This window comes from Grampus griseus, assembly GCF_964374135.1.
Source record: "Grampus griseus genome assembly, chromosome: 4".
Classification (NCBI taxonomy): Eukaryota; Metazoa; Chordata; class Mammalia; order Artiodactyla; family Delphinidae; genus Grampus; species Grampus griseus.
In genome coordinates this window covers 125,678,514-125,706,467 of record NC_138997.1, presented here as the reverse complement: position 1 = coordinate 125,706,467, position 27,954 = coordinate 125,678,514, and the positions used below count along the sequence as shown (strand labels likewise).

The window sequence follows — 27,954 nt, the reverse complement described above, 5'->3', positions numbered from 1 at the left end:
CCTCTGCATCAGCAGGCGGACTCTCAACCACTGCGCCACCAGGGAAGCCCTCTAATTTCATTCTTTTACTTGTAGCTGTCCAATTTTCCCACCACCACTTATTGAAGAGTCTGTGTTTTCTCCATTGCATATTCTTGCCTCCTTTGTCATAGATTAGGTGACCATAGGTGGGTGGGTTTATCTCTGGGCTTTCTATCCTGTTCCATTGATGTATATTTCTATTTTTGTGCCAGTACCATACTGTCTTGGTTACTGTAGCTTTGTAGTATAGTCTGAAGTCAGGGATCCTGATTCCTCCAGCTCCATTTTTCTTTCTCAAGATTGCTTTGGCTCTTCAGGTTCTTTGGTGTTTCATACAAATTGTAAAATTTTTTATTCTAGTTCTGTGAAAAATGCCATTGGTAATTTGATAGGGATTGCATTGAATCTGTAGATTGCTTTGGGTAGTATAGTCATTTTCACAATATTGATTTTTCCAATCCCAGAACATGGTATGTCTCTCCATCTGTTTGTGTCATCTTCCATTTCTTTCATCAGCAGATTATAGTTTTCAGAGTACAGGTCTTTTGCCTTCTTAGATTTTTCTTGTTCCCTGAAATAAGCTTGTATCACTATAAACTTCCCTCTTAGAACTGCTTTTAATGCATCCCAAAGGTTTTGGATTGTCGTTTTTTCGTTGGTAGGTGTGTTATTCTTTTTGATGCAATGGTAAGAGGGATTGTTTCTTTAATTTCTCTTTCTGATCTTTCATTGTTAGTGTATAGGAATGCAAGATATTTTTGTGTGTTAATTTTGTATCCTGCAACTTTACTGAATTCATTGATGAACTCTAGTAGTTTTCTGGTAGCATCTTTAGGATTTCCTGTGTATAATCTCATGTCATCTGCAAACAGTGACAGTTCTACTTCTCCAATTTGGATCCCTTTTATATCTTTCTCTTCTCTGATTGCTGTAACTAAGACTTCCAAAATTACGTTGAATAAAAATGGTGAGAGTGTACATCCTTGTCTTGTTCCTGATCTTAGAGGAAATGCTTTCAGCTTTTCACCATTGAGAATGATGTTAGCTGTAGGGTTGTCATGTGTAGCCTTTATTATGTTGAGGTAGGTTCCCTCTGTGCCCACTTTCTTGATAGTTTTTATCATAAATCAGTGTTCAATTTTGTCAAAAGCTTTTTGTGCATCTATTGAGATGATCATAGGGTTTTTTTATTTTTATTCTTCAGTTTCTTAATGTTGTTTATCACACTGATTGACTTGCGGATATTTAAGAATCCTTGCATCCCTGGGATAAATCCCACTTGATCATGGTGTATGATTCTTTTAATGTATTGTTGGATTCAGTTTGCTAGTATTTGATTGAGGATTTTTGTGTCTATGTTCATCAGTGATATTGGCCTGTGAATTTTTTTTTGTGTGTGTGGTATCTTTGTCTGGTTTTGGCCTCATGGAATGAATTTAGGAATGTTCCCTCCTCTGCAATTTCTTGGAAGAGTTTCAGAAGGAGAGGTGTTAACTCTTCTCTAAATGTTTGGTAGAATTCGCCTGTGAAGCCACCTGGTCCTGGACGTTTGTTTGGTGGGGGTTTTTTAATCACAGCTTCAATTTCAGTATTTGTGATTGGTCTGTTCATATTTTCTATTTCTTCCTGGTTCAGTCTTGGGAGATTGGACCTTTCTTAGAATTTGTCCATTTTATTGGCATACAGTTGCTTTTAGTAGTCTCATATGATTTCATGTATTTCTGTGTTGTCCATTGTAACTTCTTTTTTATTTCTAATTTTATTGATTTGAGTTCTCTCCCTTTTTTTCTTGATGAGTCTGGCAAAAGATTTATCAGATCTGTTTATCTTTTCACAGAGCCATCTTTTAGTTTTGATCTTTGCTGTTGTTTTCTTCATCTCTGTTTCATTTATTTCAGCTCTGATCCTTATGGTTTCTTTCCTTCAAGTAACTTGGGGGTTTTTTTGCTCGTCTTTCTCTAGTTGTTTTAGGTATAAGGTTAGGGTGTATATTTGAGATTTTTCTTGTTTCCTGAGATAAGCTTGTATCACTATAAACTTCCCTCTTAGAACTGCTTTTGCTGTGTCCCACAGGTTTTGGATCATTGTGTTTTCATTGTAATTTGTCTCTAGGTATTTTTTGATTTCCTCTTAGAATTCTTCAGTGGTCCATTGGCAGTTTAGTCTCCACATGTTTGTGTTTTTTACAGTTTTCTTCTTGTATGTGATTTCTAATCTCAAAACGTTGTGGTTGGAAAAGTTGCTTGATATAATTTCAGTTTTCTTAAATTTACTAAGGCTTGATTTGTGGCCCAAGATGTGCTCTATCCAGGAGAATGTTCCATGTGCACTTGAGAAGAACATGTATTCTGCTGCTTTCAGATGGAAAGTTCTGTAAATATCAATTAAGTCTATGTGGTCTAATGTGTTATTTAAGGTCTGTTTCCTTATTGATTTTCTGTCTGGATGATCTGTTGATGAAAGTGGGTTGTTAAAGTCCCCCACTATTATTGTGCTACTGTCAATTTCTCCTTTTATGGCTGTTAACATTTGCCTCATATGTTGAGTTCCTCTCTGTTGGGTGCATATGTATTTACAGTTGTTATATTTTCTTATACTGATCCCTTGATCCTTATGTAGTAGCCTTCTTTGTCTCTTACAACAGTCTATAAAGTCTGTTTTGTCTGATTTGAGTATTGTTGCTCCAGCTTTCTTTTGATTTCCATTTGCATGGAATACCTTTTTCCATCCCCTCACTTTCAGTCTGTATAAGTCCCTGGATCTGAAATGTGTCTCTTGTAGACTGCGTGTATATGGGTCTTGTTTTTGTATCCATTCAGCCAGTCTCCGTCTTTTGGTTGGGCCATTTAATCCATTTACATTTAAGGTAATTATCGATATGTATGTTCTTATTGCCATTTTGTTAGTTGTTTTGGGTTTGTTTTTGTAGGTTTTTTTTTCTTCCCTTCCTCTTTTGTTCTCTTGTGATTTGATGACTATCTTTTCTGTTGTGTTTGGATTGCTTTTTCTTTTTTTGTGTGTGTATCTATTGCAGATTTTCGGTTTGCAGTTCCCATGAGGTTTTGATGTAGCAGGCCATATATATATGAGATTGTTTTAAGTTGCTGGTCTCTTAATTTCCAAACCATTTCCAATATCCTCCATTTGTACTCTGCTTTGCTCACAATTTCTGGTTTTCCTATCATATTTGTGTGTAGATGATTTCCAACCTTAACTGTATGTTTGCCTTTACCAGTGAGCTTTCTCATTCATAATTTTCTAGTTTCTAGTTGTGACCTTTTCTGCCTAGAGAAGTTTCTTTACCATTTATTGTAAAGCTAGTTTGGTGGTGCTGAATTCTCTTAGCTTTTGCTTGTCTGTAAAGATTTTGATTTCCCTATCGAATCTGAATGAGAGCCTTACTGGATACATTATTCTTTGTTCTAGGTTTTTCCCTTTCATCTCTAAATATATCGTGCCACTTCCTTCTTGCCTGAATAGTTACTGCTGAAAACTCAGCTGTTAACCTTATGGGGATTCCCTTGTATTTTATTTGATGCTTTCCTCCTTCACAGCTCCCTCCCTGGGGCTCAGGTCCCATTGGATTCCTTTCTCTCTCTTTTTTCCTTTATTCTTTTGTCTTAACTCGGTTATGTGGAAGTTTTCTTGACCATTCTGCCAGCATTCACTAGATGTTCTGTGTGAATCATTCCACTTGTCTTTGTGTTTTTGATGTATTTGTGGGAGGAGGTAAACCTCTAATAGTTTTGTGTGGAGTCTTTAGGGTTTCCTATATGGAGTATCATGTCATCTGCGTATAAATACAATTTTGCCTCTTCCCTTCTGGTTTGGATACTTTTTATTTCTTGTCTCATTGCTGTGGCTAGGACTGCCAATACTGTGTTGAATAGAAATGGTGAGAGTGGGCATCCTTATCTTGTTCCAGAATTTAGTGGGATGGCTTTCAGCTTTTCACCATTGAGTATTATGTTGCCTGTGGGTTTGTCTTAAATGGCTTTTATTACAGAGATATTTTCCCTCTATACCCACTTTGTTGAGAGTTTTTATCATGAATGGATGTTGAATGTTGTGGAATGCTTTTTCTGCATCTGTTGAGATGACCATGTGGTTTTTGTCTTTCCTTTTGTTAATGTGGTGTGTCACGTTGATTGATTTGCATATGTTGAACCATTCTTGCAACCCTGGAATTAATTCAACTTGGTCTTTGTTTTTGATCTTTGTATGTATTGTTGGATTCGGTTTTCTAGTATTTTGTTGACGATTTTTGCATCTGTGTTCTTCAAAGATGTTGGCCTGTAATTTTCTTTTTTTGTAGTGTCTTTGTCTGGTTTTGGTATTACGGCGATGGTCACTTCATAGAATGAATTTGGGAGTGTTCCCTTCTCCTCAGTTTTTTGGAATAGTTTGAGGAGGATAGGTATAAGTTCTTCTTTCTATGTTTGGTAGAATCCCCCAGTGAAGCTGTCCAGTCCTGGGTTATTGTTTGCAGTTTTTTAATTACAGATTCTGTTTCACATCTAGAGGTTGGTCTGTTCAAGTTACCTATTTCTTCTTGACTCAGTTTTGGCAGGCTGTATGTTTCTAAAATTTGTCCATTTCTTCTAGGTTGTTCAGTTTGTTGGCATATAACTGTTCATAGGATTCTCTTAGGATTTTTTTTTTCTTATTTCTGGTGGTATCAGTTGTTATTTCTTCTCTTTCATTTCTTAATTTGTTTATTTGGGTTCTCTCTCTTTTTTTCTTGATGAACCTGCCTAGAGGTTTGTCAATTTTGTTTTTTTCAAAAATGCAGCTCTTGCCTTTATTGATCTTTTCTCTTGTTTTTTTGGATCTCTCTTCTATTTCCTCTCTGATCTTTATTATTTCTTTCCTTCTGCTGACTTTACTGACTTTGGATTTTGTGCATTCTTCTTTTTCTAAAATTCTTTCAGTTGGTAGGTTAGGTTGTTTATTTGAGATTTTTCTTGTTTCTTGAAGAAGTCCCGTATCGCTATGAACTTCCCTCATAGAACTGCTTTTGCTGCATCCTATGGATTTTGTAAGGTTGTGTTTTTATTTTCGTCTGTCTCAGGGTATTTTCTGATTTCCTCTTTGATTTCATTGTTGACCCATTGGTTTTTTAGTACCATATTGTTTAGTCTCCATGTGTTCATTCTTTTCCCAATTTTCTTTCTGTGGTTAATTTCTAGTTTCATGTAGTCAGAAAAGATGCTTGAGGTAAATTCTATCCTCTTAAATTTGTTGAGGCTTGTTTTGTGTCCTAGTATGTGTTTTATCCTAGAGAATGTTCCATGTGCACTTGAGAAGAATGTTTATTTTGGTTTTTTTGGATGTAGTGTCCTGTAGACATCAATTAAGTCCAACTGGTCTATTGTGTCATTTAGGACCTCTGTTGCTTTATTGATTTTCTGTCTGTAGTATTTGTCTGTTTATATCAGTGGGGTGTTAAAGTCTCCTACCGTTATTGTATTTTTGTCAGTTTCTCACTTTATGTCTGTTATGTATTTGTTTTATATATTTAAGTGCTCTTATATTGGGTGCATATATGTTACAGTGTAATATCAGGTTTTTTGTATTGATCCCTTTCATCATTATAAAGTGTCCATCTTTATCTTTCTTTGTAGACTTTTTTAAAAAGTCTGTTTTGTCCGATACGAGTATTGCTACCCCTGCTTTCTGGTTTCCATTTGCATGAAATATCTTTTTCCATCCCCTCACTTTCAACCTGTGTGTGAATTTCACCCTAAAGTGAGTCTCTTGTCCACAGCATATTATAGGTGTTTTTTTTTTTTTAATCCAGTCTGTCACTCTGTGTCTTCTGATCAGAGCATTTAGTTCATTGACACATAAAGTAATTATTGATAGGTATGTACTTGTTGCCATTTAAAACCTTGTTTTCCAGTTGTTTTTGTAGCTGTTTTTGGCTCATTTCTTCTTTTTTTTTTCCTTTTGTGATTTGATGGTTTTTTTAGTTTGCTTGAGTTTCTTTCTTTTTAGTTTTTTTGAATCTATTGTATGTTTTTGATTTGTGGCTACCCTGGTTTACAAGTATGTTGCTTTAAATTGATAGTCATGCAAGTTCAAACACATTCTAAAAGATTTACATTTTTATACTCCCCTCCCCCACTTTTTGTGATTTTGATATCCTGTTTTGCATCTTCATGCTTACCCTTTTACGGTTTGTTCTAGTTATAATCACTTTTACAATTTTTTATTGTTTTTTAAATCTGTGTGCTTGCTTATTTAATTTTCAATCCTTTCATATATTTGCCTATCCTATTGTGTTTTTCTTTTTCTATAGGTTCTTGCTTCTTTTCTATTTAGAGAAGACCTTTCAGTATTTCTTCTAGGATAGGTTTAGTATTGCTGAATTCTTTTAGTTTTTGCTTGTCTGAGAAATTCTTTCTCTCCTAAATGATAATCTTGCTGGGTAGAGTATCCTAGGTTGCAGGTTTTTCCCTTTCAGGTCTTTGAATATATCATGTCACTCCCTTCTGGCCTGCAGAGTTTCTGCAGAAAAATCAGCTGATAGCCTTATGGGATTCCCTTGTAACTGACTCTTTGTTTTTCTCCTGCTGCCTTTAGAATCCTCACTTTAACTTTTGCCATTTTAATTATGATATGTCTTTGTGTGTGTTCATGTGTTTCCTGTACCTGGATATATGTTTCCTTCTTAAGGTTTGGAAAGTTTTCAGCCATAATTTCTTCAAATACATTTTTGATACCCTTTTTTCTCTCTTCTCCTTCTGTGCATAGGTTGGCACACTTTACATATCCCATAGATCTCGTATGTTGCTTTCATTTTTTTTCATTTGTCTTTCTGTCTGCTGTTCTGATTGGGTGATTGCCATTATTCTGTCTTCTAGATTACTTATTCCTTCTGTGTCATTTAGTCTGCTATTCATTGCTTCTAGATTGGTTTTTATCTCAGTAATTGAATTGTCTGTTTGGTTCATTTTTAGTTTATAGTTCCTTGTTACAGTGATCTGAATTTTATTAATAGTCTTTTTTATTTTATTAATAAATAAACTTTTATTATTTATTTTATTAATGATCTTAGTAAATTTCATTTTATTAATAATCTGAATTTTATTAATAATCTTTTTTTAACTTTATTTTTGGCTGTGTTGGGTCTTTGTTGCTGCGTGTGGGCTTTATTTGTGGTGAGCGGGGCCTACTCTTCGTTGCAGCATGTGGGCTTCTCATTGTGGTGGCTTCTCTTTTGCAGAGCATGGGCTCTAGGCACATGGGCTTCAGCAGTTGTATCACGCAGGCTCAGTAGTTGTGGCACATGGGCTTAGTTGCTCCACAGCATGTGGGATCTTCCCAGACCAGGGATCAAACCCCCGTTTCCCTTGCATTAGCAGGCAGATTCTTAACCACTGTGCCATCAGGGAAGTCCCAATAATCTTTCTTAAATCAGCATTTTTATTACCTCATTTTTGGACTCAGGGTCTAATAGACTGGTGAGGTCTGTTTCATTATTTGTTCTTTCAGGAGATTTCTCTTGTTCTTTTTATTTGGAGTAGTTCCTCTGTTTTTTAACTTTCTCTGTCTCCGTGAATTTAGGAGAAACCATTATCTACTTTGATCTTGAAGGGGTGTTTCCCTGTGTAGACTGTGTGAGTGTTATTTTTGGTGCAAGGGCTTGTTTTGGTATAGATGCCAGCCACTTCTTTCTTCAGAGTGTGCTGGCTGTTATCCCATTGATAGGGGTTGTAATAGGTGGTGTGGTGTGCAGAACCTGTGCTAGATGAGGGGCAGGGCTTCCTCTTTGCTCCATGGCTGTCACCACCCTGTTGGGGGCAGTGTCTGCTCCCCAGTTGTTGAAGAAGCCCTAATGGTTGGGTGCAGTTAGGTTCAGTTGCCCTCGAGTGTGTGCTCTGCCCCAAAGGAGGTGACCGCAGAAGCATATAAGGCCTGTGTAGTCACAGTGAACCTATGCACCTGTAGTTTCCCACGGTTTCGCCCAGAAGCAGCCCATGGTCTCGTCCCTTTCTCTGTTGTGTTCATCCCAGACCTAGTGCTAGGCTGTGGTGCGGAGTAGGCTGGGGCTGGAGGCTGTGACTGCAGGAATTGAGGTTGCTGTGCTGCACCTGGGACCTGGGCAGCCTCTGTGGTAGACCTCTACCAGGACCTGCCAGCCGCACATCCAGCTCCACCCTGCAGTGCGAAGTGGGTGGAGCTGGAGCCAGAGCACTCCCACAGAAACGTACCACTGCGTACTCCCGCCCAGGGCCTGTCTGCTCAAGACGCAGCATCCAGCCACTCTTTTTTATGGCACCACCTGTGCATGCCCTGACCAAGTCTGCTGCAGCCGACCCGCCCCTGCTGTCCACACACCTACCACAGGCTCCGAGGTTCTCCCCAGACCACACCTCAGACCCTTCAGGTCGTCTCTGTGCAGCTATATCGAGTCCTCTCCCAGGGACTTGGAGATTTGGCAGTTAGCCACTGCACGTAATTGTGGCACCGCCCGATGCAGCACTGACAGTGTCTGCTCAGTTTGATCCACCACCCGCATGTGTGCACTGACAGTGGTCTCTGCAGTTTGGCCCTGATCCACCTCAGGCGGCCCAGTCTGTATGCGCAACTAGATTGCATCTCTGCCCTTATCTCACACCAGGCTGAGGTGTGGAGTAAGCGGGACCCAGGCGTTCACCCCTTCGGATTGGGAAGTGTGGCAAGGCGGCAGCCGCCAGTGCTGGTCTCTTTTTGCCCTGATTGTTAGCAAGCCAGCACGCACACACTCCTCACAAGCAGAGTCTAGGCTTCTCCAGCCCCTCTATCTGACTCAGCAGATTTCCCAGCAGGCAATGGGGCTCCCCGGGCCAAGCGTCTGCCTGTATGGACCGTCTCTCCTTTACAGATGGGAATGGTAAAATATTTGGTTTGAGAGCTAGATTGGGAACAGAATTAAAGAGCCTCATACACCCAAATAAGAACTATAGGCAACTAGAAGTAACAGAAGTTTTTAAGAGAAGTACCATGCTTAGAGGTCAGATGCTTTCATGCTCAGGAGTATAAGTGACGAGAGTAATTACTTTGATACTTTCTGAGACTTCAGTAGATATCGGTGGATAGAGTCATACATTTTTCTCCTCATATGTTTTTAAATTTTAAACTAATATTCATAATTATAGCTGAAAGCAGTATCAATCATTTCTCAGAAATGCTATCTGAAAGCACTCTCATGGTATTAAGTAACGTTAAAGTTTTAGTTAAGGCAGGATCTCTGACTCAAACTAAGCTTTATCTTCAACAGATTTTTATTGGGTACCTAAAGTAGTATTGTGCCTAGCCTTCAGTACGTTTTATATTTGAATTGGAGTACATATATATATATATATATATATATGTATGTATATTTGATGGTAATGAGTGGAGAGTAAGTAGGAAGCAAGACTGAATGGTAAAAATAGGGCCTAGTTATGAGGGGGCCTGAGCCAGGAAGAGGAGTTTAGATTTGACATAGAAACAATTCAGATTTTGTTTACTGAAAGATTTTGATTGAGGTGACAGTGACGAAGATGATATATGGACAGCTATACTCTGTTTGTTTATCACTATACTATGTTATTTACCCTTTTACCATAGGGTAAATTGCTAGATCTAGAAATTGGAGATAGGGTGAAAGGCACGCAGAGGGGCTATTTACCCAAAATTATGCAGATAACGTAGTAGTAAAACCAATCTAATTTTAGAGTCTGTAATCTTAAAAAAAATTAGCCAAAACCTAAATAAACTCACTTCATGTGAGAGTGATAAGCCCTGATTCTCTCCACATTCAATTCCAAGCATCAAGTAAGGATTTCAAAGACATACAGCTATTTCCCTACATGCCTTGAAATTATGAGGGACACCAGATGGTCCTTAACTTACCCTACTCTAACCTACAAAAGCACAGTTCTCGTAGTCATTATTTTACTATTTTATCATTCAGGTCTTAACTACCCTTAGGCCAAAGGAGGTTGTATTAATATATAATATTTAGTACCCAAGGTCTGAGAAAACTTACTTAGGATTTTGTTCAATTAAATTGGGTTAGACTGAAAGTGGATATTATAACTCTGCAGTATGGCAGAGAGATGATATGCCCAAACATTATTGGCAGATACCATATATATATGGTATACAAGTATACAAGTAACATAAATTGGTTAATTTCCTTTGCTAAGTTTGAAAAATAATCTATACCTTCATATATAAAAGTTACTTCTAAAGAGATATTATAAAAGTTTTACTATCTTTTAAGTGTATCCCTTTAACTGTCTTTTCCTTGCATTAAAGAAGCAACAGTATCACCAAAATTTAATTTTTTCTACGCTTAGGTGACATAAGAAGTTGTACAAACAAAATTGGATCAGGAGACCTGGGTTCTAAGATTTGGCCCTGCCATTAGCTAGCTATACAACTCTGGGCAAATCTATGAGGCTCTGGGAACCTAAGTTGCCCCATTTATGAAATTAAGGAGTTACATTCGATGATCACAAATGAAATATCCCAATACTATAATTCTCCCTATACACTTATGCACATGTAAGATAAGATACCAGATATAACCTGGTTTAAACCACTTTGGTATTTTGGAAAGAAAAGAGTAAACTTTTAAGATTTTAAAATAGCACACTGTGTCGTAAGTGACTTTATCAAATAAAATTTCATTAAGGACTTTGACAGAGACTGAAAGACAGCCAGAGTAATATGATTGCTCCATTCTGAGCAGTTTTTCAGGGCTGATGGATCAACCAACTAAGAATCTATTTATGTAATTACTCATTTATTAAAACATGGAAATTCACAGAGAACAAACCTAGGTCTAACTAATAATATTAAAAATTGGCTTGCAGTCTGAAAAAAAGAAAAGAAGGAGCTTCCCTGGCAGTTATGGCTAACCTTACTCCAAACCTAGACAGCGTGATGTTTTGGGGATGGTTTTTTTTTTCCCCTAGAAAACCTTCCAAGACAAATGATTTAACAGCTTTAGTTTGCAGAAATCAAACTTCCAGAGCAATCTGTATTGCAGCAATTGAAAAGGAAAGAATTGAATTGAGCTTTATTTTTAAAACAGGGCAATAGTCAAAACTATGTATACTGAATTTGCCTAAACTCCACTGTAAATGACTAAAAACTTTTATGATTCTCAGTTAATCATGATTGCATTCAGTGCCTCTCTAGTTTTGCTTATCTTAGTTTCAAAGAAATAATTGCTAGTGTTTTCTGGAATGTTTGTTAGTATTTTCCAAGGTAGTCAGGAAACAAAGGGAGACCCAAGACTTAATGACTAAACAAAAACTCCAAGAGACCTATCCACAGTGGCATTGTTTTAGCCATTCTTCATCCTGTAACATGGGCTTATAAAGATGTGAGCGGAGAGTTTTCAATCCTCCACCTCAAGTTTCCTTTGGGGGTCAGTTGCCTTTAGGGTCAATTGAAGGTCATACCCTTAAGCTGGGGGGACTTTTGAGTAATTAACCCTAGATAGGTTCCTAAATGGTTTATTTGATATCTCTTGGAACCAACAGCCATATCTCAAGAGGATTAAAAACCCAAGTAAAGTGTAGCACCAGCTCTGCTATGGCTTCTAGCCTACTAAAAATTCATAACCAAACATTTGCTAACACTCTACCATTCTCCAGGTCACTTGTTCTTCTATTATAGTACACATTCATGATCCTAACTGATGAGGTTTTCAGGCTAAACAAAATTATTTTAATTCCATCGTTTTGCTATTTAATAAATAAAATCAGATAAATAATGATAATTGTGATGACAAAATACTTCTGCAAAAATTTTCTTATTTAATAATGGTATGCGTTATTATCTCCATTTTTCAAAAAAACTTCAGAGAGGTTGCAGTAACTTTTTCAACATTACACAACTGGTAATTGGCAGAGTCAGAATTTAAGCCTAGAGAGGAATCTTTTCACTAAACTAAAGCAGATGAAAACATAAATGGAATTAAAACTTGGATTTTTTTTGAGGGAGTCAGTAGTTTTATGGCAATGCCTATCATACTTTGCATAGGATACAAAAGACTTCACTTGAATGGGGTTTGTTTTTTAGGGAGGTAGTTTTTCGCTTTTTTTAATACATAGTACAGATGCCACTGTCTATTGTTTAGGTTGACAGTTCCATTCAGTTCAGTTGCCAACGATGATACTTAAACAGTACATATTTGGCCTAAAGAAAAAAAAAAGAGCTTAGAACAAAACTGTGTGAAGAAAAATTATTATGGAGAAAAGGGACATGATTAAGTGAAGGATATAAAGAGTAATTTTAGAAGTTATGGCAGCTTCTAATAAAGTTTGTGTATACAGTTTCTCACCAGGTGCTGAAGGTTAGTTTCCTTCCTGGCTGGAAGCTCCCCAGAAAGGATTTATGGCAGCTTTGTCCTCAGAAAGCTTTACCTTTAATCAGATAAAGGGAATCTCAGAAAAGGCTTCTTTCTGCATCTTGCTGTATCTCATATGTCTTCAGTTTAAGGTAATCTTTATACCATTCTGGTAGGTTGTGCATCCCTTCATTTGGGACTGCACATAGCTAATCCAATCTCTAATAAGAAATGCTGTTCAGCTGCTGATGTCTCTGAACTCAGAGGGCCTGGGACCCAGCATCAGCTGGCCGGTGTCTCTGGGGAGGGGACACAATGAAGCTCATGTTGGAAATGCTAGGAAACTGCAAAGTGGATTTGGCTGTTGCTATGGGAAGGAACTGCTGCTGCCAGAATGAAGCAGCATGCCGAGGCAATACATGAACCACAAGCACATGGGAAGCCCACAGGAAGCAGACAGGAGGAGCTGCTCCCTTCTTCCTCCTCCAGCCTCGCAGTCTGTTGGTGGAGCCTAACGGAGTCAGTTGGCAAGACCAAAACTGCTTAGCAGAGTCCCAGCTCCAGCATCACTAGGCAGAGCACAGAGGCTGAATTTGAAGCTGAGGGACAATCATAGTGTCAACTTCTTAGAAACTACACATTCTCACACCCCTGCCCCACCCCCAGGCCTGATGAATCAAACTCTGGGGATGCCGCTCAACAGTTTGTGTGTTAACAAGCCCTCCAGGTGTTTTAGGTGCACGGTCAAGTTTGAGAACCTCCAAACTAGAACACTGGGCATCCAGATTCTTCATTTGCTGATTTTCAGTCTTGCCAGTGATTGGTTCTTTAAGAGTGAGAAAGTACTGCTGCTCAGAACCTAATCATGATCCCCACTGTGCTTCTAGGCAGTTGGGATTGGCAGAAGCTAGAAACAAATTCAAATTATATAAGACTTTGGTTTCTTTGTGAATTAAATAGAAGTGATACTCTTACTTAGGGTTTTGATTTAAGTTATGAACAGAGATCTATCTAACAGCAATAAAATATAAAAACTGAGTATTAATGTATAGCTCAATGTAATAAAAAGTATAAAGTGAGACTAAATCATATTTAATTTCTGTAATTATTTTGGTGTTAGGTGGAATTTAAGCATAAATGATAGCTATTAGCTGTAAATAACTAATTAGCGTTATTTTCAGACATCTGAGCCATTTTTTCTCCTTTCTTTGCATGAGCAAATGCACACTCAGACTCAAAGCTGAAATACTTAAAACATGTCCTTTCTCCTTTCCTACCCATATAGTCCCTTCCTTTGTCCCTGCCCCATGATTTTGAGGAACAAAAGACCTAACAGTGGCTTGACCTTGTAAACCAGGTGCTAAAGAGCTGAGTTAATGGTAGGGACCTATTCATTCATTTGCCAAACATTACTGAGTTCCTGTACATAACTATGTTGTAGGCTCTGTTTTAAGCTCTAAGTAAACATTAGTGAACAAAACAAAGTTTCTACATCTGGAGCTTATATTCAAATAGGTAAGATACAAATAATAAGTGAATGAATAAATAATATATAAAGTGATGGTGAATGTTATTAAGAAAAATACAGTAGTATAAGGAGAAAGAGAATGACTAGCCTTGCTATATTGTGCATTAATTTTCTGTATGGCCTAAACCTAGCACTCAGTAAATTTTTATTGAATGAATGAACAAACTTATTAAGACATCTCTGGTAGCATCTGTCGCATAACAGTGATAATATTGTAGTTAATTAGATTTATCTAAACACAGTGGCTCTGAATTCTGAAGAGTGAGAGTAGTAGCATTAAAGACCAGAACAGTGAAAAGAAAAGATAATGAGATCAGGCATCTGACCAAGTTTGAGTTAGGGAAGAATGATAAAGTCAAATAATATAAGAACCAAAAGGAAGAGGCTAGCAAGTCTGTACCCTTGTTCTAGGTTCTTGAGATTAGACAATTTCTATTTGAAAGAAATTAATAGTCTTTGGGGGGTTCTGTTTACACAAATTCCTAGTTAGGATTTCAGCAGCCACACCCAGGGAAGATCCTGAAGCGAATCATCTGCTTAGGAAAACAGAAGATGTCTGTGGGGTTGGAAAAATAGTGAGAAAAAGGATCAGAAAATGAGTCATTCCTATTTACCCATTCTAGAAACGCTAAAATAAACTTGAGTTTATCTTCAGGATAGGTTTTATAAGAAACAGTGGTATTAAACTTGAAATTGCCTTAACAGAAAATATCTTACACTGTTAAGTATGAAGAATGCATTAAAAAAATAATACCCTTTGTTGATATCCAAAATGCTTACTATTGGGGCTAGTAGTTCCTAACACCGAGGAAGGAAAGAGGTTCCAGTGATTGATGGGACCACTGTACATCATTTACACACTTCTGTTTTACACTCACACCTACAAACACACGTGCACGCACACACCCACACACAAACATCAGATTTATAATTGGCAAACGTATAGGAAAAATTTATCATCACATTCACCATTCTACAATATGCTGGAATTACTCTGACTATGCTTTAAAATCACACATTTTGGGGCTTCCCTGGTGGCGCAGTGGTTGAGAGTCTGCCTGCCGATGCAGGGGACACGGGTTCGTGCCCTGGTCCGGGAAGATCCCACATGCCGCGGAGCGGCTGGGCCCGTAAGCCATGGCCGCTGAGCCTGCGCGTCCGGAGCCTGTGCTCCGCAACGGGAGAGGCCACAACAGTGAGAGGCCCGCGTACCGCAAAAAAAAAATCACACATTTTTATAACTTAAAAGGATAACTGCCTTTCGTAGTATGTAAAAATCAGATCAGATATGCTTCAGGAACTAGATGACCTGACTCACTCAAAGCAGGGAGGGGTCATATATGTGAATGTTGGGTAGGACCCAACAAGCAAAGAGGCAAGAGAATGTCTGAGTAGAGTATTTCTTTTAGAAGAGAGTGGAAAGTACCTTTTTTAAGATTAGGGAGAAAAGGATCTTGGAATTTTACACTTGAAGCATAGAGATGTTTTGTCTTTTATTGGAAGGGAGAACAAAGATGAAAACAGAAACTATGGGTTACTGTTCATATTCAAAACCCAACCTTACCCCTTCCTCAGTAATTTTTCCCCTATGAAACAATATACTGGAAGTGTTAGAGTAACAGTAAATTACTAGTAGAGTAATAGCAAATCACTAGTGGAGTAACAGTAAATCACTAGCAGAGTAGTAGTAAATCACTAGCAGAGTAATAAATCTCATGCCAATCAAACGATTCTTGATAGGGAACTCACAGGCGAGAGGTAGATACAAAGACGTTTGATACCAAACTAGGTTTTAGTTCAAATTCACAAACCCTGGAGGAACATAAGACTAAGATACAGATTCTGGTTGGGTTTATGTAGAATGTTCCAATGAGATCTGAAGAGCAAAAGATACATGAAAAAGCAGCAAATAGTGGTAAAGAATTAGTATGAAAATAGCAAACCAACTTTTTAAATTTCTTAAAAGATGATTAGAATCAGATTGCCTGGATTTTAACTGTGAGTTTTGCTACACACTGTGTCACTCCAGGTAAATTATTTAACCTATTTGTCCTCAGTTTCATCACTTCTAAAATGGGAACAATAAGCAGTAAGGATTCACTATATAGCACAGGGAACTGTATTCGATATCTTATAATGACCAATAATGGAGAATAATCTGAAAAACTTATATGTATAACTGAATCACTTTGCTGTACACTTGTACACTTTGCTGTACAATTGTACACTTTGCTGTAACACAATATTGTAAATCAACTATACTTCAATAAAAAAAGAAATGGAAAAAAATAAAAATGGGAACAGTAATAGTTTCTTGTGGGGTTACTATAAAGTTTAAATGTGTATAATTATTAAAGCATTTAGCATAGTATCTGGAACATAGTGGACATTCAATATACATTACCTAGTAATATTTATTATTACTTCTTATATTGCTAAACCCAGCTAGTGGGAGTATTCTTTAACGTTAAAAAAAAAAAGTGAGAAGACCTACTTGTCCCTCCACTGATCTATCATATCTACAGTATTAACCAGGTTTTTCAAACTTAGGCCTCTCAACCTACCACTTAGAACTAACTGTAAGCTCAAGCTTTTGGGGAGGAGGAAGCTGTTTTAAAATAAGCTCTTTAAACCTAATTGATGCCAGAAAATATCGCAAACTAATCACCAGCATAAAAATAATCTTTCCATACCTAAGGTTTATTAAATAATCAAAATCAAATGTGTGTGAGCTGTTTTCAATCCTTACAGCTAGCATTTTCCCCTTCTAATAAGTTCATATCTCCAAATTTAATCAACAGTTTCCAATTATTTATAATCAGGTCTAGGTAAAGATTTTTAAAAGTTGATTTTGTTTTGGAGGATTTGCCCTATTATATAACATCTTTTGTTAGAAACAATTTATGGTGGTGAAGTTTAATATACTAGCAGACAAAAGACTGCATAGTTTTTGTGGAAACATTGCTTCTGGAACAATTTCAAAATGGAACCCCAAAGACAGTACATTTAATGTTGAGATATTCTTAGAGATATATTTCTACATTTAAAAAGTAAAACATAATATGCTTTATAAATTAATCTCAAGTCTGAGCCAGACACAGAAGGGTGGTAAGCCTCAATTCTGTACCCACATAATCAAGTCTGTGGAAACTCTGGGAACCATGCCACTGGGCTCCAACCTAGCATAGTTGGGAAATGACACATTCTTTAAGAAGCTCTTGCGCAGGAAATGAGTGGGTCACAAAGCACACCAGTAAAGGTCCATGAACTTGTTTTATGAATGAAGAGTATAAGGTATACTGGCTCCAAGCTGCAGTACCTTTATGAGCATGTCATAATTTCTCATTCTTCAGCTTTTATCATGGTGATGGATTGATACAACAGAATCCTAACAGGAAAAAATAATCGTGTCAGCCATAAGAATATTGTCCCATGTCACTTCAGAATTATTTAAAATAAATTTTCCACATTTATCCCCATTCCTAGTCAGATCATCCCACCTGCCCCTCCCCATCAAAAAAAGAAATGTTATACAAAAAGCCACAAACTTAAACTAATCAATTTTATTCACACTTCCCATGAAAAGCAGTTACATTTGTACATAAAATCATTAACACAGAGAATAAGAGAAATCTTAAGATGAACATATCTGATTAGACACAATACAGAAAGTAAATGTGAAAATTAAAAGTAGCATACTTTAGTGATTAAATTTATACTGTATTTTCTACTTATTTATAGCAGCATCAGTAAGATTCCTCTATTTTTTAGTAAACTAGCAGCAAAATTTTTTTAACTACACAAATTCAGTAGATGTTTCCCCCCCACTGTTTCACTCATACAGAATTTATCACATTAACCAAACAAAACCACTTCTAGTTGCTGAAGAAAAAGGTGGGAAAAGGTTTCACAAGTCACCAGTTATCCCTAAAAAGAAGGGAGGCGTGAGGAAGGAAGCTGAAAAAAATTTGCGTGTAATTACCAAAAAATAAATTCTCAACCACCTTGACCAATTATGAGTAAATTTTGTGGCATCTGTGTGTGTTTGTGTATGTTAGTGAATAAAAGGTATGTTAACTTTATTTTCTGATTTTATACTGCAGTTGAAAAATATGTGGAAGTTTCCAGGAGGCCTGTCAGATCCTGGAGAAGATATTGGTGTGTATATTACATATCTTTAATTGACTTGAAAATGTTGAGGAAATTCATATGTTTACTTTCTTGCTGTAGAGCTGAGAATAAGATTTTAACTTTTCTAATTGGTTTAGGCTAAGTCAGAAAATTTCAGTGAAGTTACTTCAGGGATGATATAAAATTAGCAGCAAAACTTCTAATATTACAACTTATTTCATTGTTATAAATAATACCATTAGGAGCATAACACCTGTTTTTCTGCTGAGGACTGCTTCTAGATTAATTTGCTTGAAAATGAGAAGCTTTGGATGTACATCAGTCAAGTTTAGCATTAAGGGTTATTTTGAATATAACTAAAATTGTTGGAATTAAACTATGATAAAACAAATTCTTGAGCATTCTATCACACAAAGATGAAGAGTAACTTAAATGAATTGTGAAATAAGAATTATTTATAAAGTCAATTATAGAACAGTGGTGACATAATTCTTCTGTTTATGAAAATTTTATCTACTGTTTATTTTGGATAGTCAGAAAGCCAAAACATAGTAAAATGTCTCATGTGAGAAAGTCTGAAATGAGAGATAACTTCCTAAAACAATTTACTGAGCTCATTATGTCAGGATTTTACAGGAAGGAAAGAATAGAAACTGAGTTTTCCTACCTATTCCTTAAACCATTGGGTCAAGTGCAGTCCCTATCATAATAAATGAACTCATTTCATATCAGTATTATTTGTCTATGACTTTTTCCTCAATATGTATGTCCCCTAGTCTCTTTAGCCATCATTTATATGAAGGCAATGTCCTAAATTATTTTTAAGTATTTTAAATATATATATATATACTTGAAACGATTTTTTTTAATGTTCCACAAATTAAAAATGCCCTATACATAGTATAGAATCAACTCCTAATATCCTATAAGTAAATTCACTACATTCAGATATATCCATAGCAAATTTTGTTTTTTTAGGAACTTACTGACCTTTTGCTTAGAGTTTGCTAGGCCTTCTGTTGAAATAAAAAGGATTTTGTAGTGGTGCAAGTGTTGAAAGAGAAGGGCATTTATTCTAGAGCTCCTGATTATCTCACACTATCCTTATGTGATATGACATCATGTGAACTAGTTAAGTTTATGTTTTACATCCTTATCCAGTTGATACCGGGCAAACAGCAGTCTACAGGAGAAGGTTTGTGTAGCTTCCTCTTCTGAGTCTTGCCTTCTCAAATGAATTGACTTTTCTCATTTGAGTTTTTATGGATAGTCTGAGTTTCAGATATATTTAAATGGAGAAACACATTTCCAAGCCAAATGTGTATAATTGTAGGTTTGAGTGTACTCCAGAACACTTCAAGTCCATATTATTAGGAATTCACTACTTTCTTTGTGTGTTTGTGGTTGTCACAACAACCCACCTATTCAGAGATCGTTTATACACCTCACTATGTGGAAGTAAGAAAAAAGCAGCAATTGGCATTCACCACACTACCTAGGAGTAGTATAAATTGAAGCTTTGCCTCAGAACTGATAAAACCGTGAAAGCAGCTAGAAATGATAACTGACAGTAGAGATCTGGAAGACTATGTATAGAGAGCATTTCTATTTTGTAACAGTAAAATAATAGATTATTCTTAATGATGAAGCCAGATCATCCAGGAATTATTTAAATTATTTTCTTTAAGCTCTGTTTTTAGGAAAGTATGTAATATACTTTAGGTATACTGCCATCACAAATGTGCAAACATTCATATTGGCTCTTAAGCAGCAAACAGTAGTTAACTGAGAAGCACATTTGTTTGGAATCATTCATTCTTTGATACTACTAGGTAAATGAAGCACTATTGTCCGTAGTGCTTTAAAAAAAAAAAAGCAAAACATTAAGGGGGCGTATACAAAATAGAATGCAATCCTTAGGTTTTCATATAATATAATACCCTAAGAGTACAATACATGTGCAAGGTTAAAAATGGAGAAGCTGCCTTCCTGAAAAAAAATCTCATTACCACTGACAGGAAGAGCATCCCTGCATAGCCAAAGGTCTTTAAAGCAGGGGGGGGTCTGATCAGAGTTCATCAGTGTACCAGAGTCAGAGGGAAATACCAGAAAAACCCATATTCTGCACAGTTTTTCCTTTTATTTCAATCTAATCCTATTAAATATTAGAAAATAGAAATAACAAATATAAATTCCATTTCATTATTGTCCTTTAACTAAACAAAACACTATGACGTTTTTAAACATAATCTTTCAACCAGCAAAAATAAAAACAAAACCCTCTTGGTTTTTCCTATGTTCTTCAAACCTATAAAACAGTTATTTCAGTTTAGCTTACAGTACATTAAAATAATAAAGGTACACGAGAATAAAGCACTTCATCTAGATAGAAAAATCTTTAATTTCATGGTAAAATCTTTGGAGAAGAGATTTCAATCTTAAGATGGAACGGGTTCTTCTAGATACAAAAGCGCTTATTTGCCCATTCAGTTTTTAGTCTAGTCAATATCATGGATTCAAATTAAACGGATCACACTACCCAGACAGCGCCAATTTTGAATCAACTGCTGTGGTGACTGCTGAGCAGGGCAGATTTCGCTCACCAGCCCCGTCCTGTGCTTCCATAACACACCAACAGGCCAGACTCAGGAACTCAATGCCAAACTCTTGATTAGTGTTGCTAAAAGCTAAACAAGACCCCCATGGTCATCTTTCAAAGTGTTTAAAGAATAAAAATAAACATTTAAACAATTTTTAACTCAGATCAGCAAATGACATGTAAAATTTAAGACTAGTGCCACAATCTTTAACAAGTTTAATAACAAACATGTATACTACTAAAAATTATCTTTCTTATTAAGGCAAGTTTTCCTTTTCTTAACATATAAATTCTTCTTTTATGTTTTCAGTTTAAAAATATAATTTCTAACCATGTTTGACCTAAGGCAAATCTCAATTATAAGGGAAGTCCACATATATTCAAGTATGGCAGACAAACATCTTATATATTAAACACTTTTCCTGTGCATATTTCCAGAGCTGTTTATCAGAAAAAACATCGAGACATTTTTTTTTCTTTCAACGACTTGCTCTTCCTTGCCTATTCCTCACTAGTAGGACTACTAAGAAGACAAATATAACTGACAATTTGGCAAACAAGAAAATGGAGGCATTAAAGGGTAGTTGAACAAAAATTTGTACCTGTGGCAATTGTGAAGCTTCCCAGCAAATAGGCAAGGAAGGCAGCTTTTTTAGGGGCTTCTCATAAAACACTTTGGGAGACAATGACAGAGCATCATAAAATTAGAGAAATCCCATGTAGGAGGTTCATCTGGATATTTAGAAAAAGCAGCCAAAAATAAGTTATTGGCAATAAAAATCCTGTCCCAGAAATTTGCATATTATTGAAAAATCAACCTTATAAAATGTGAAAACCCTAGCTGTATTATAAAATTCTGTAAATTGCAAGTTTTTTGAAAACTTCTGATGAAATGACTGCAGCATTTTGCTGTTGGAAGAATGAATCCAAGTTCTTTGAAATGCAGGGAACAAAGAAAATGCCAAAAAATTAACCATGGTGGGATTCCACTCACAGGATAACTACAAGAGCATAACAAAATGGTTATAAAGGAGTCTGCTCTATGATTTCAGAGGCTTGACAGTCCTAGGAGAGACCAGGGGAGAGTTGAATCATTTCATAGTTCAGTACATTCTGTAGCTGTCCAGACTTTTATAAAGAAGAGTGGATCACTTTTTCTCAATTCTGATGTTTATAAATTTAGGCAGTTTTGATGGGTAATCAGGAACAGGATAATAATGAAAAAATACGTAGGAATATTAACTGCAGCTTTGCAACCTATGCTTTCACCTCTGGGGAAATAAAGCAGGAAGAATTTTTTAAAATGTGACTTTCAAAATATATATATAAGTGGGTAAGCCTGCAAGTAGCAGCCAAAGAAATAGTCAGTATTTCAAAAGCTTCTTAGATATACATTGGTAAGAAAATACTTCGGTACTTCAGGATGTCCAGTAAGGCAAAGAGTTTACATTGAAAACTTTATTTTCTTAGGGTAAAGTTGTGCTTTTTGAGCATTTAGAAAATGCTTCTTGAAAATCTTTGATGATTAAATTCCTAAAAATGTGATCCTTACTGATTTGTACATTTTCTTCTATATAGGAGATACAGCAGTTCGAGAAGTTTTTGAAGAGACCGGTATAAAGTCAGAATTCAGGTCCCTCCTGAGTATTCGGCAACAGCACACCCATCCTGGAGCTTTTGGAAAGTCAGATATGTATATTATCTGCCGCCTAAAGCCATATTCATTCACCATAAATTTTTGCCAGCATGAATGCTTAAGGTGTGAGTGGATGGATCTCAGTGACCTAGTCAAGACTGAAAATACAACTCCGATCACCAGCAGAGTTGCTAGGCTGCTGCTGTATGGATACAGAGAAGGGTTTGACAAGATTGATCTGACCATGGAAGAACTTCCAGCAGTTTACACAGGCTTGTTCTATAAAATCTATCACAAGGAACTGCCAGACAGTTATAAAACTATGACAGGCATGGATTAAATTTATATTTACATGATTTTAAAACGTTTTAAGTAAATTGTACCTGTAGATTAATGTGTGCCGTATTATAAGAAGTAGTGGACATTTGGGTTAACTAAATATCTGACTTAAATTTTCTAATGTCTGTGATTTCCATGAAGAAAACTTGTTTGTACGTATGCACATTTTAAAAGCCTCTTTTCAAATGAAGCAAATGTATGAAAAAGATTGTAGCTGTAAGTAAGCTTCACTGGATAAAGGCAAATTCTATATAAAAACTGGAAGTCTATGCATTTTCCAGGAATTTTTGTTGTTGTTGTTTTACTAAGGCAATGGTTAAATATTTTACTGTTAGATAAAAGGTTATCTGACCAGTTACGTAAACTGAGCAGATAGCTGTATACATTTTTCTTTTCCTTTCATCAACAAATTTCTAAAATATACCTCTTCTTTCATGAGGTATATGAAATGAGATCAGATGCTGCCATTAAGATCAGCTCTTAGCAGACATTGGAAGAAAAAGTATAGCTTTCTGCCCAGGTCCTGTTTTGGGTCCAAGTTTATACTGCCCAGTTCGCTTCAGTGCCACATACCAACTGGAGTATTTCCTTGACCGGTAAGTATTGTAGTTATTAGATTCCAATCGTTCAAAAAAGAAACACTCGTCTGTAACACATTTCTGAAAAACAAAGGAAAAATTAGTAGTTGTTGTCATACTTTTCAGGTTAAATATTTAATGACAGTACACAGTGCTTTGGGTTCAACAGGACGATCAAACTAGTGAGACTCAACAGGCCAAAATCTGACACAATCTGAGTCTGCAGAAAGACACAGGACAGGAACACAGCGTATCAGCAGGACAGTTTCAAGCACATTTCTTCGGAGGAGCAGTCCAAGGACCATTCTCCAGCCCCACGATGGACAGGTCAGGTGCTAGGCAGCAGGAGCACACAGGTGGTGTAGGAACCACACTGGCTCAGACTTGAAACATCCCATGAACATAGATTTCAGTGGTCTCCAAAAGGGACATACATCCAGTAACAAGAAAGACCTAAAAGTGATTAATAGCTCCTGTAGTCGGCTTCTAGAGATAAGAATTTTACTGGATATTTACTTGGCTTTAATGTTTTGACTACTGTTAACTGAACTTTTAAAAACTGAAATGCAAACTTATCTAGTTTGCTCTTTTTTTTCTTTTTTGTAACTTACTAAGAAAGTAACTTAAGTGCAAATAAATCACAGGTAGCCTTACAAAGAAGCATACATTGCACGAGGACCCAGCTATACGATACCCAGGACTGTCTCATGAGTTTCAAAGAGATTCAAATGTAATAACAGTGGCACGGATACTCTGTAGCCAATACTTGCTACCTTTGGTGAAATTATTGTGCTTCCTTTGTTAACTGAAGTTAACCTGTTTTACTTTATCTTGTCACTTTTTAGTGCCACCAATAAAAATCTTCCTCTTTCTCTATTCCAGGTTTAAGGTCAGGAGTCGAAAAGTAAAGAGTGAAAGGAAAAGGCATGTAATCATAAAGATAACATGAAAGGTCAGCACTGAGCTTCATGGGCTAATTTCCCAGAAATAGACCTAAACCACATCAGTCAGTTATCCTCAGGACGTTGATATGCTCATTTTTTGGTGTTCAGTCAGCCTACAGGGTGCCCCACCTTGCTAGTTAGCACTCCCTATAATGCTTGGCCAACTGGGATACATACCATGCCAGTAATATTTGCCTTCTCAGCCAGTTGCTAGTATTTTAGAGAAAAGAAATAGTACCAGGGATTAAGTGGATAATATTGACACATTATGGAAACCACAGTTTGTTTTTTTTTTTAAAAAAAACAGAGGTTACTTGTACCTTTTTACACAGAGGGGAGAGAAGGAAATTGTGCCTCTGTGCTGAACATTCAGACATGTAAGTTTACTAAACAGCTAATGTGCACTTGAAAACAAACTGCACTTTTTTAATGGGTAGTAGAGCCAAAATTCAGTCTCAATAAAAGCATGCATCTAACATCCCATTTTAAGCAATTTTCAGTTCTCTCCATCCTTAGTTTACAAATCATCTTCATTGGTTGTGATGTCAATAATCCTGTTAAAAACTGATGCAGTGTAATTTTTTTAACCTTTATAAACATATTCACAGAGCTTTTTTCCTATACTCAATGTTTAACTGCTCACCATTTCAAACTTAAGAGAAAAGGAGATCTTCAGAGGACATCACAGAGGAAGTGGGTAAGTAGCTTCTAAAGGCTTACAACAAATTGTACCTTGCCTTCAAGCCTTATTTTATATAGGCCCAGGAGCTGGGAAATCCCTTAATTCATGGTTATTGACTGCTCTCGTGCATATCACTTTATTTAAATACCACAACAATCCTCTGACATAATGTATCACATATACTCATTAACAAATGAGGAATCTAAAACTCAGGGCTCATAGATCAGGAGACTAGGATTGACATATATACACTACTGTGTATAAAACAGATAACTAATGAGAACCGACTGTATAGCACAGGGAGCTCTACTCAGTGCTCTGTGGTGACCTAAATGGGAAGGAAATCCAGAAAAGAGGGGATATATGTATACGTATAGCTGATTCACTTTGCTGCACAGCAAAAACTAATGCAACATTGTAAAGCAACTATACTCCAAAAAAATAAATAGATAAATAAAATCGGGAGAATAAATAAACTCAAGGCTCTTAGTAACTTATTTCAGATTGTGGATACCGTTTGCCCATGTATCCATCTGACACCTTTTCATCAAATTACATTTTCCTTTATTTTTTTTAATTTAAGAATAATTTTGGGATACAGAAAGCACACAGCTCAAATAATGCATTTATTCATTTAACGTAATTTTTTTCTTCTAGGCGCTGGGATACATCAGTGAACAAAACTGAACAAAGATCCCTGCCTTTGTGCTGGTCCGATTCTCACTGGGGGAGACACAAAATAAGCAGTAAGCATAACTGAATAAATTGTATGCTACAATACGATAAATCCTATGGGAAAAAGTAAAACTGAGAGGATAAGCGGGATGGGGGATGGTGTGGGTACAGATTAGGCTGCAGTATTAAATAGCACGGCCACAGTAGGCTCCACTGAGAAAGTGATATTTGAGCAAAAACCCCTGAAGGAGCTGGAGTTAACCCTCCAGATACCAGAGAACAGCATCCCAAGCAGACAGGGAAAAGCCAGTGTAAAATCCCTACAACAGGATCATGCCTGAAGTGTGTGAAGGGCAGCAAGGCCAGTGGAAATGAAGCAGAGGGTTTGAAGGGGAAAGGAAATGAAGTCAGAGAGGTAATGAGATAGGAGATTTATAGGCTATTGTAAGTATTTTGGCTTCTATCCTGAGAAACTGAAAAGCCATTGTAGACTTCTGAGCATGATCTGACATTTTTCCAGGATTACTCTGGCTGTCAAGATTACTCTGGGCCAAAGGCAGATGCAGATACAGATATTCCATTAGAGGCTTGCTCAGTAACCTAGACAGAGAGGGAGACTCAGACCACGCTGGTAGCAGCAGAGATGGTAAGAGGCTGTCTGCTTCTGGATGTATTCTGAAAGTAGAGTCAACACAGTTTCCTGACACATCAGATGTGCAGTGTAAGATATAGAGGAATCAAGGGTGGCACTAAAGTTTATGTTCTAGATGATGGACTTGCTGAGATGGGGAAAGCTGTGAGGGGGAACAGGTTTTATAGAGAAAGATTAGGAATTCAGTTTTGGACATGTTGAGTTTGAGATAAATATTAGATGTCCTAAAGGAGATAAAGAGTGTTTACTGAGCGCATACTCTGCAAGAGACAAATCACTTAACCTTCTTTCCCTCTTACTAATGCTAATAACCACAGAATTGGAACTTGAAAAGTACTAATTTATTTGGAATGCTGAGAAGTGTTTTAAGTTACAATAATTCCAATCCATATTCTCAATTCTAAAAGGTATGGAATCTAAAAAATGAATGTAGATGTACATGTATGAGAGTAATATAAATCTGTCATGCATCAGCGGTAGGCCACACCTCAAGACTTGCCTGAACATTATCCACATGAACTAGCTTAGCTTATGGTCCTATATAAGGGGCACAATAACCATTTGTTGATACTGGTAACAGTGATGCTAATGATTTTAAAGATGGTGCTGGAAATCTGACCCCTTGTAGGGGCATCTGAATAGGAAAGAATCAAACAGTTTGAAAAAGCATAATCAACATTTTAAATAGTTTGATTTGTATTTTGCCTATATATTTAATTTACTTTGAAATTTCAAAAAGAAAGTAAACTGATGTGAGATATTTATACATAATGAAAAACTGACCCTAGGAAATGGGAGGAACCACGTTTCTCACTATTGGAGTGGGTAGTTACAGACAAGCCAGCAGGGAACGCTAAAATGGTTCATGTGATACAGTTGGATTAGGGTTGGATAACATCAGTATGTACTCATTTTTAAATATAGAAATATTTATGGTTAAATATAGATGGTTAAATGTAGACATATTTATAATTATGTATATATATATATCCAGGTTGGTATATGCCTATATTCCTTGCTCGGTCAGATAAGAGGGCCTGGAAGCAGACACACCTCGGTAGCAACAAGCACGCCCAGATCTTGGTTTCTGATGCCACTTTCTAGTAGAAGGAACCAAGCCTCCTTAGAGAAATGGCTCATTCTGGGCTGGGGTAGGGAATATACAAGATGAGACTGGAGCACTCTTAGAGGACATGAAATAAGGAAGTGCTCAAAAAACCCCACATTGACTGGGGTATGTCAAAGAATACAGGAGCCAAATGAAAAGGCTCCCAAGAGCCAAAGCTGTGAACAACACAGCTGTGAACAACAAAATAACACAGTTTTGGATTATAACCTAAAGTACAAAATAAATATCCATGCATATATACTGATATACATGATTAACTAAATAAAAGAAGTTGTTTCTCATACAAAAGAATTCCAAATAATTTATGCAGATACTTCCTCCTCAAGGAGACGGAGCATAAACCTCCCCCGCCCCGACTCCCATCTCTTAAATGTAGACTGTGTATAGTGACTTTCTTCCAAATACAGTATGGAAAGGGGAAAACAGCAGTAACTTTACAGTGGAGACAAACACTACCTCAGCCAGCTGACCAAGGTTAATATTATTAGTTATAAGCATGTTCCCTGAAACGATACAATGAAAATAGTACTTTACCCCTGTGATCTACCTCCCAAACACTCATAACGCATGTCTAATCATGAGGAAAACATCAGGCAAACTCAAAGACCTTCTAACAAATACTTGACCAGTACTCCTCAAACTGTCAAAGTAATCAAAAAAAGGCAAGTCTAAGGAAATTTCATGATCTAAGGGAGACTACAGAAAC

The 27,954-nt window shown here is 36.7% G+C and overlaps 2 protein-coding genes across 3 annotated transcripts in view; one reads left to right on the top strand and one right to left on the bottom strand.

The window, feature by feature from the left end:
• NUDT6 (nudix hydrolase 6) overlaps positions 1 to 22,938 on the top strand; it is a 42,689-nt gene extending 19,751 nt beyond the window's left edge. Inside the window, exons 4-5 of one of the 2 annotated variants that reach the window (XM_082652940.1) lie at positions 17,987 to 18,041; positions 22,192 to 22,938. In XM_082652940.1, the coding sequence (XP_082509066.1) occupies positions 17,987 to 18,041; positions 22,192 to 22,589 (453 nt within the window). In that variant the 3' untranslated portion in view covers positions 22,590 to 22,938. The remainder of the gene's footprint in view (positions 1 to 17,986; positions 18,042 to 22,191) is intronic. The other variant, XM_082652939.1, reaches the window with a different exon arrangement.
• A 117-nt stretch (positions 22,939 to 23,055) lies between these two features.
• FGF2 (fibroblast growth factor 2) overlaps positions 23,056 to 27,954 on the bottom strand; it is a gene marked incomplete at its 5' end in the record, with an annotated part of 54,388 nt that continues 49,489 nt past the window's right edge. The window contains one exon of the mRNA XM_082652942.1: positions 23,056 to 23,247. Within this exon, the coding sequence (XP_082509068.1) occupies positions 23,062 to 23,247 (186 nt within the window). The 3' untranslated portion in view covers positions 23,056 to 23,061. The remainder of the gene's footprint in view (positions 23,248 to 27,954) is intronic.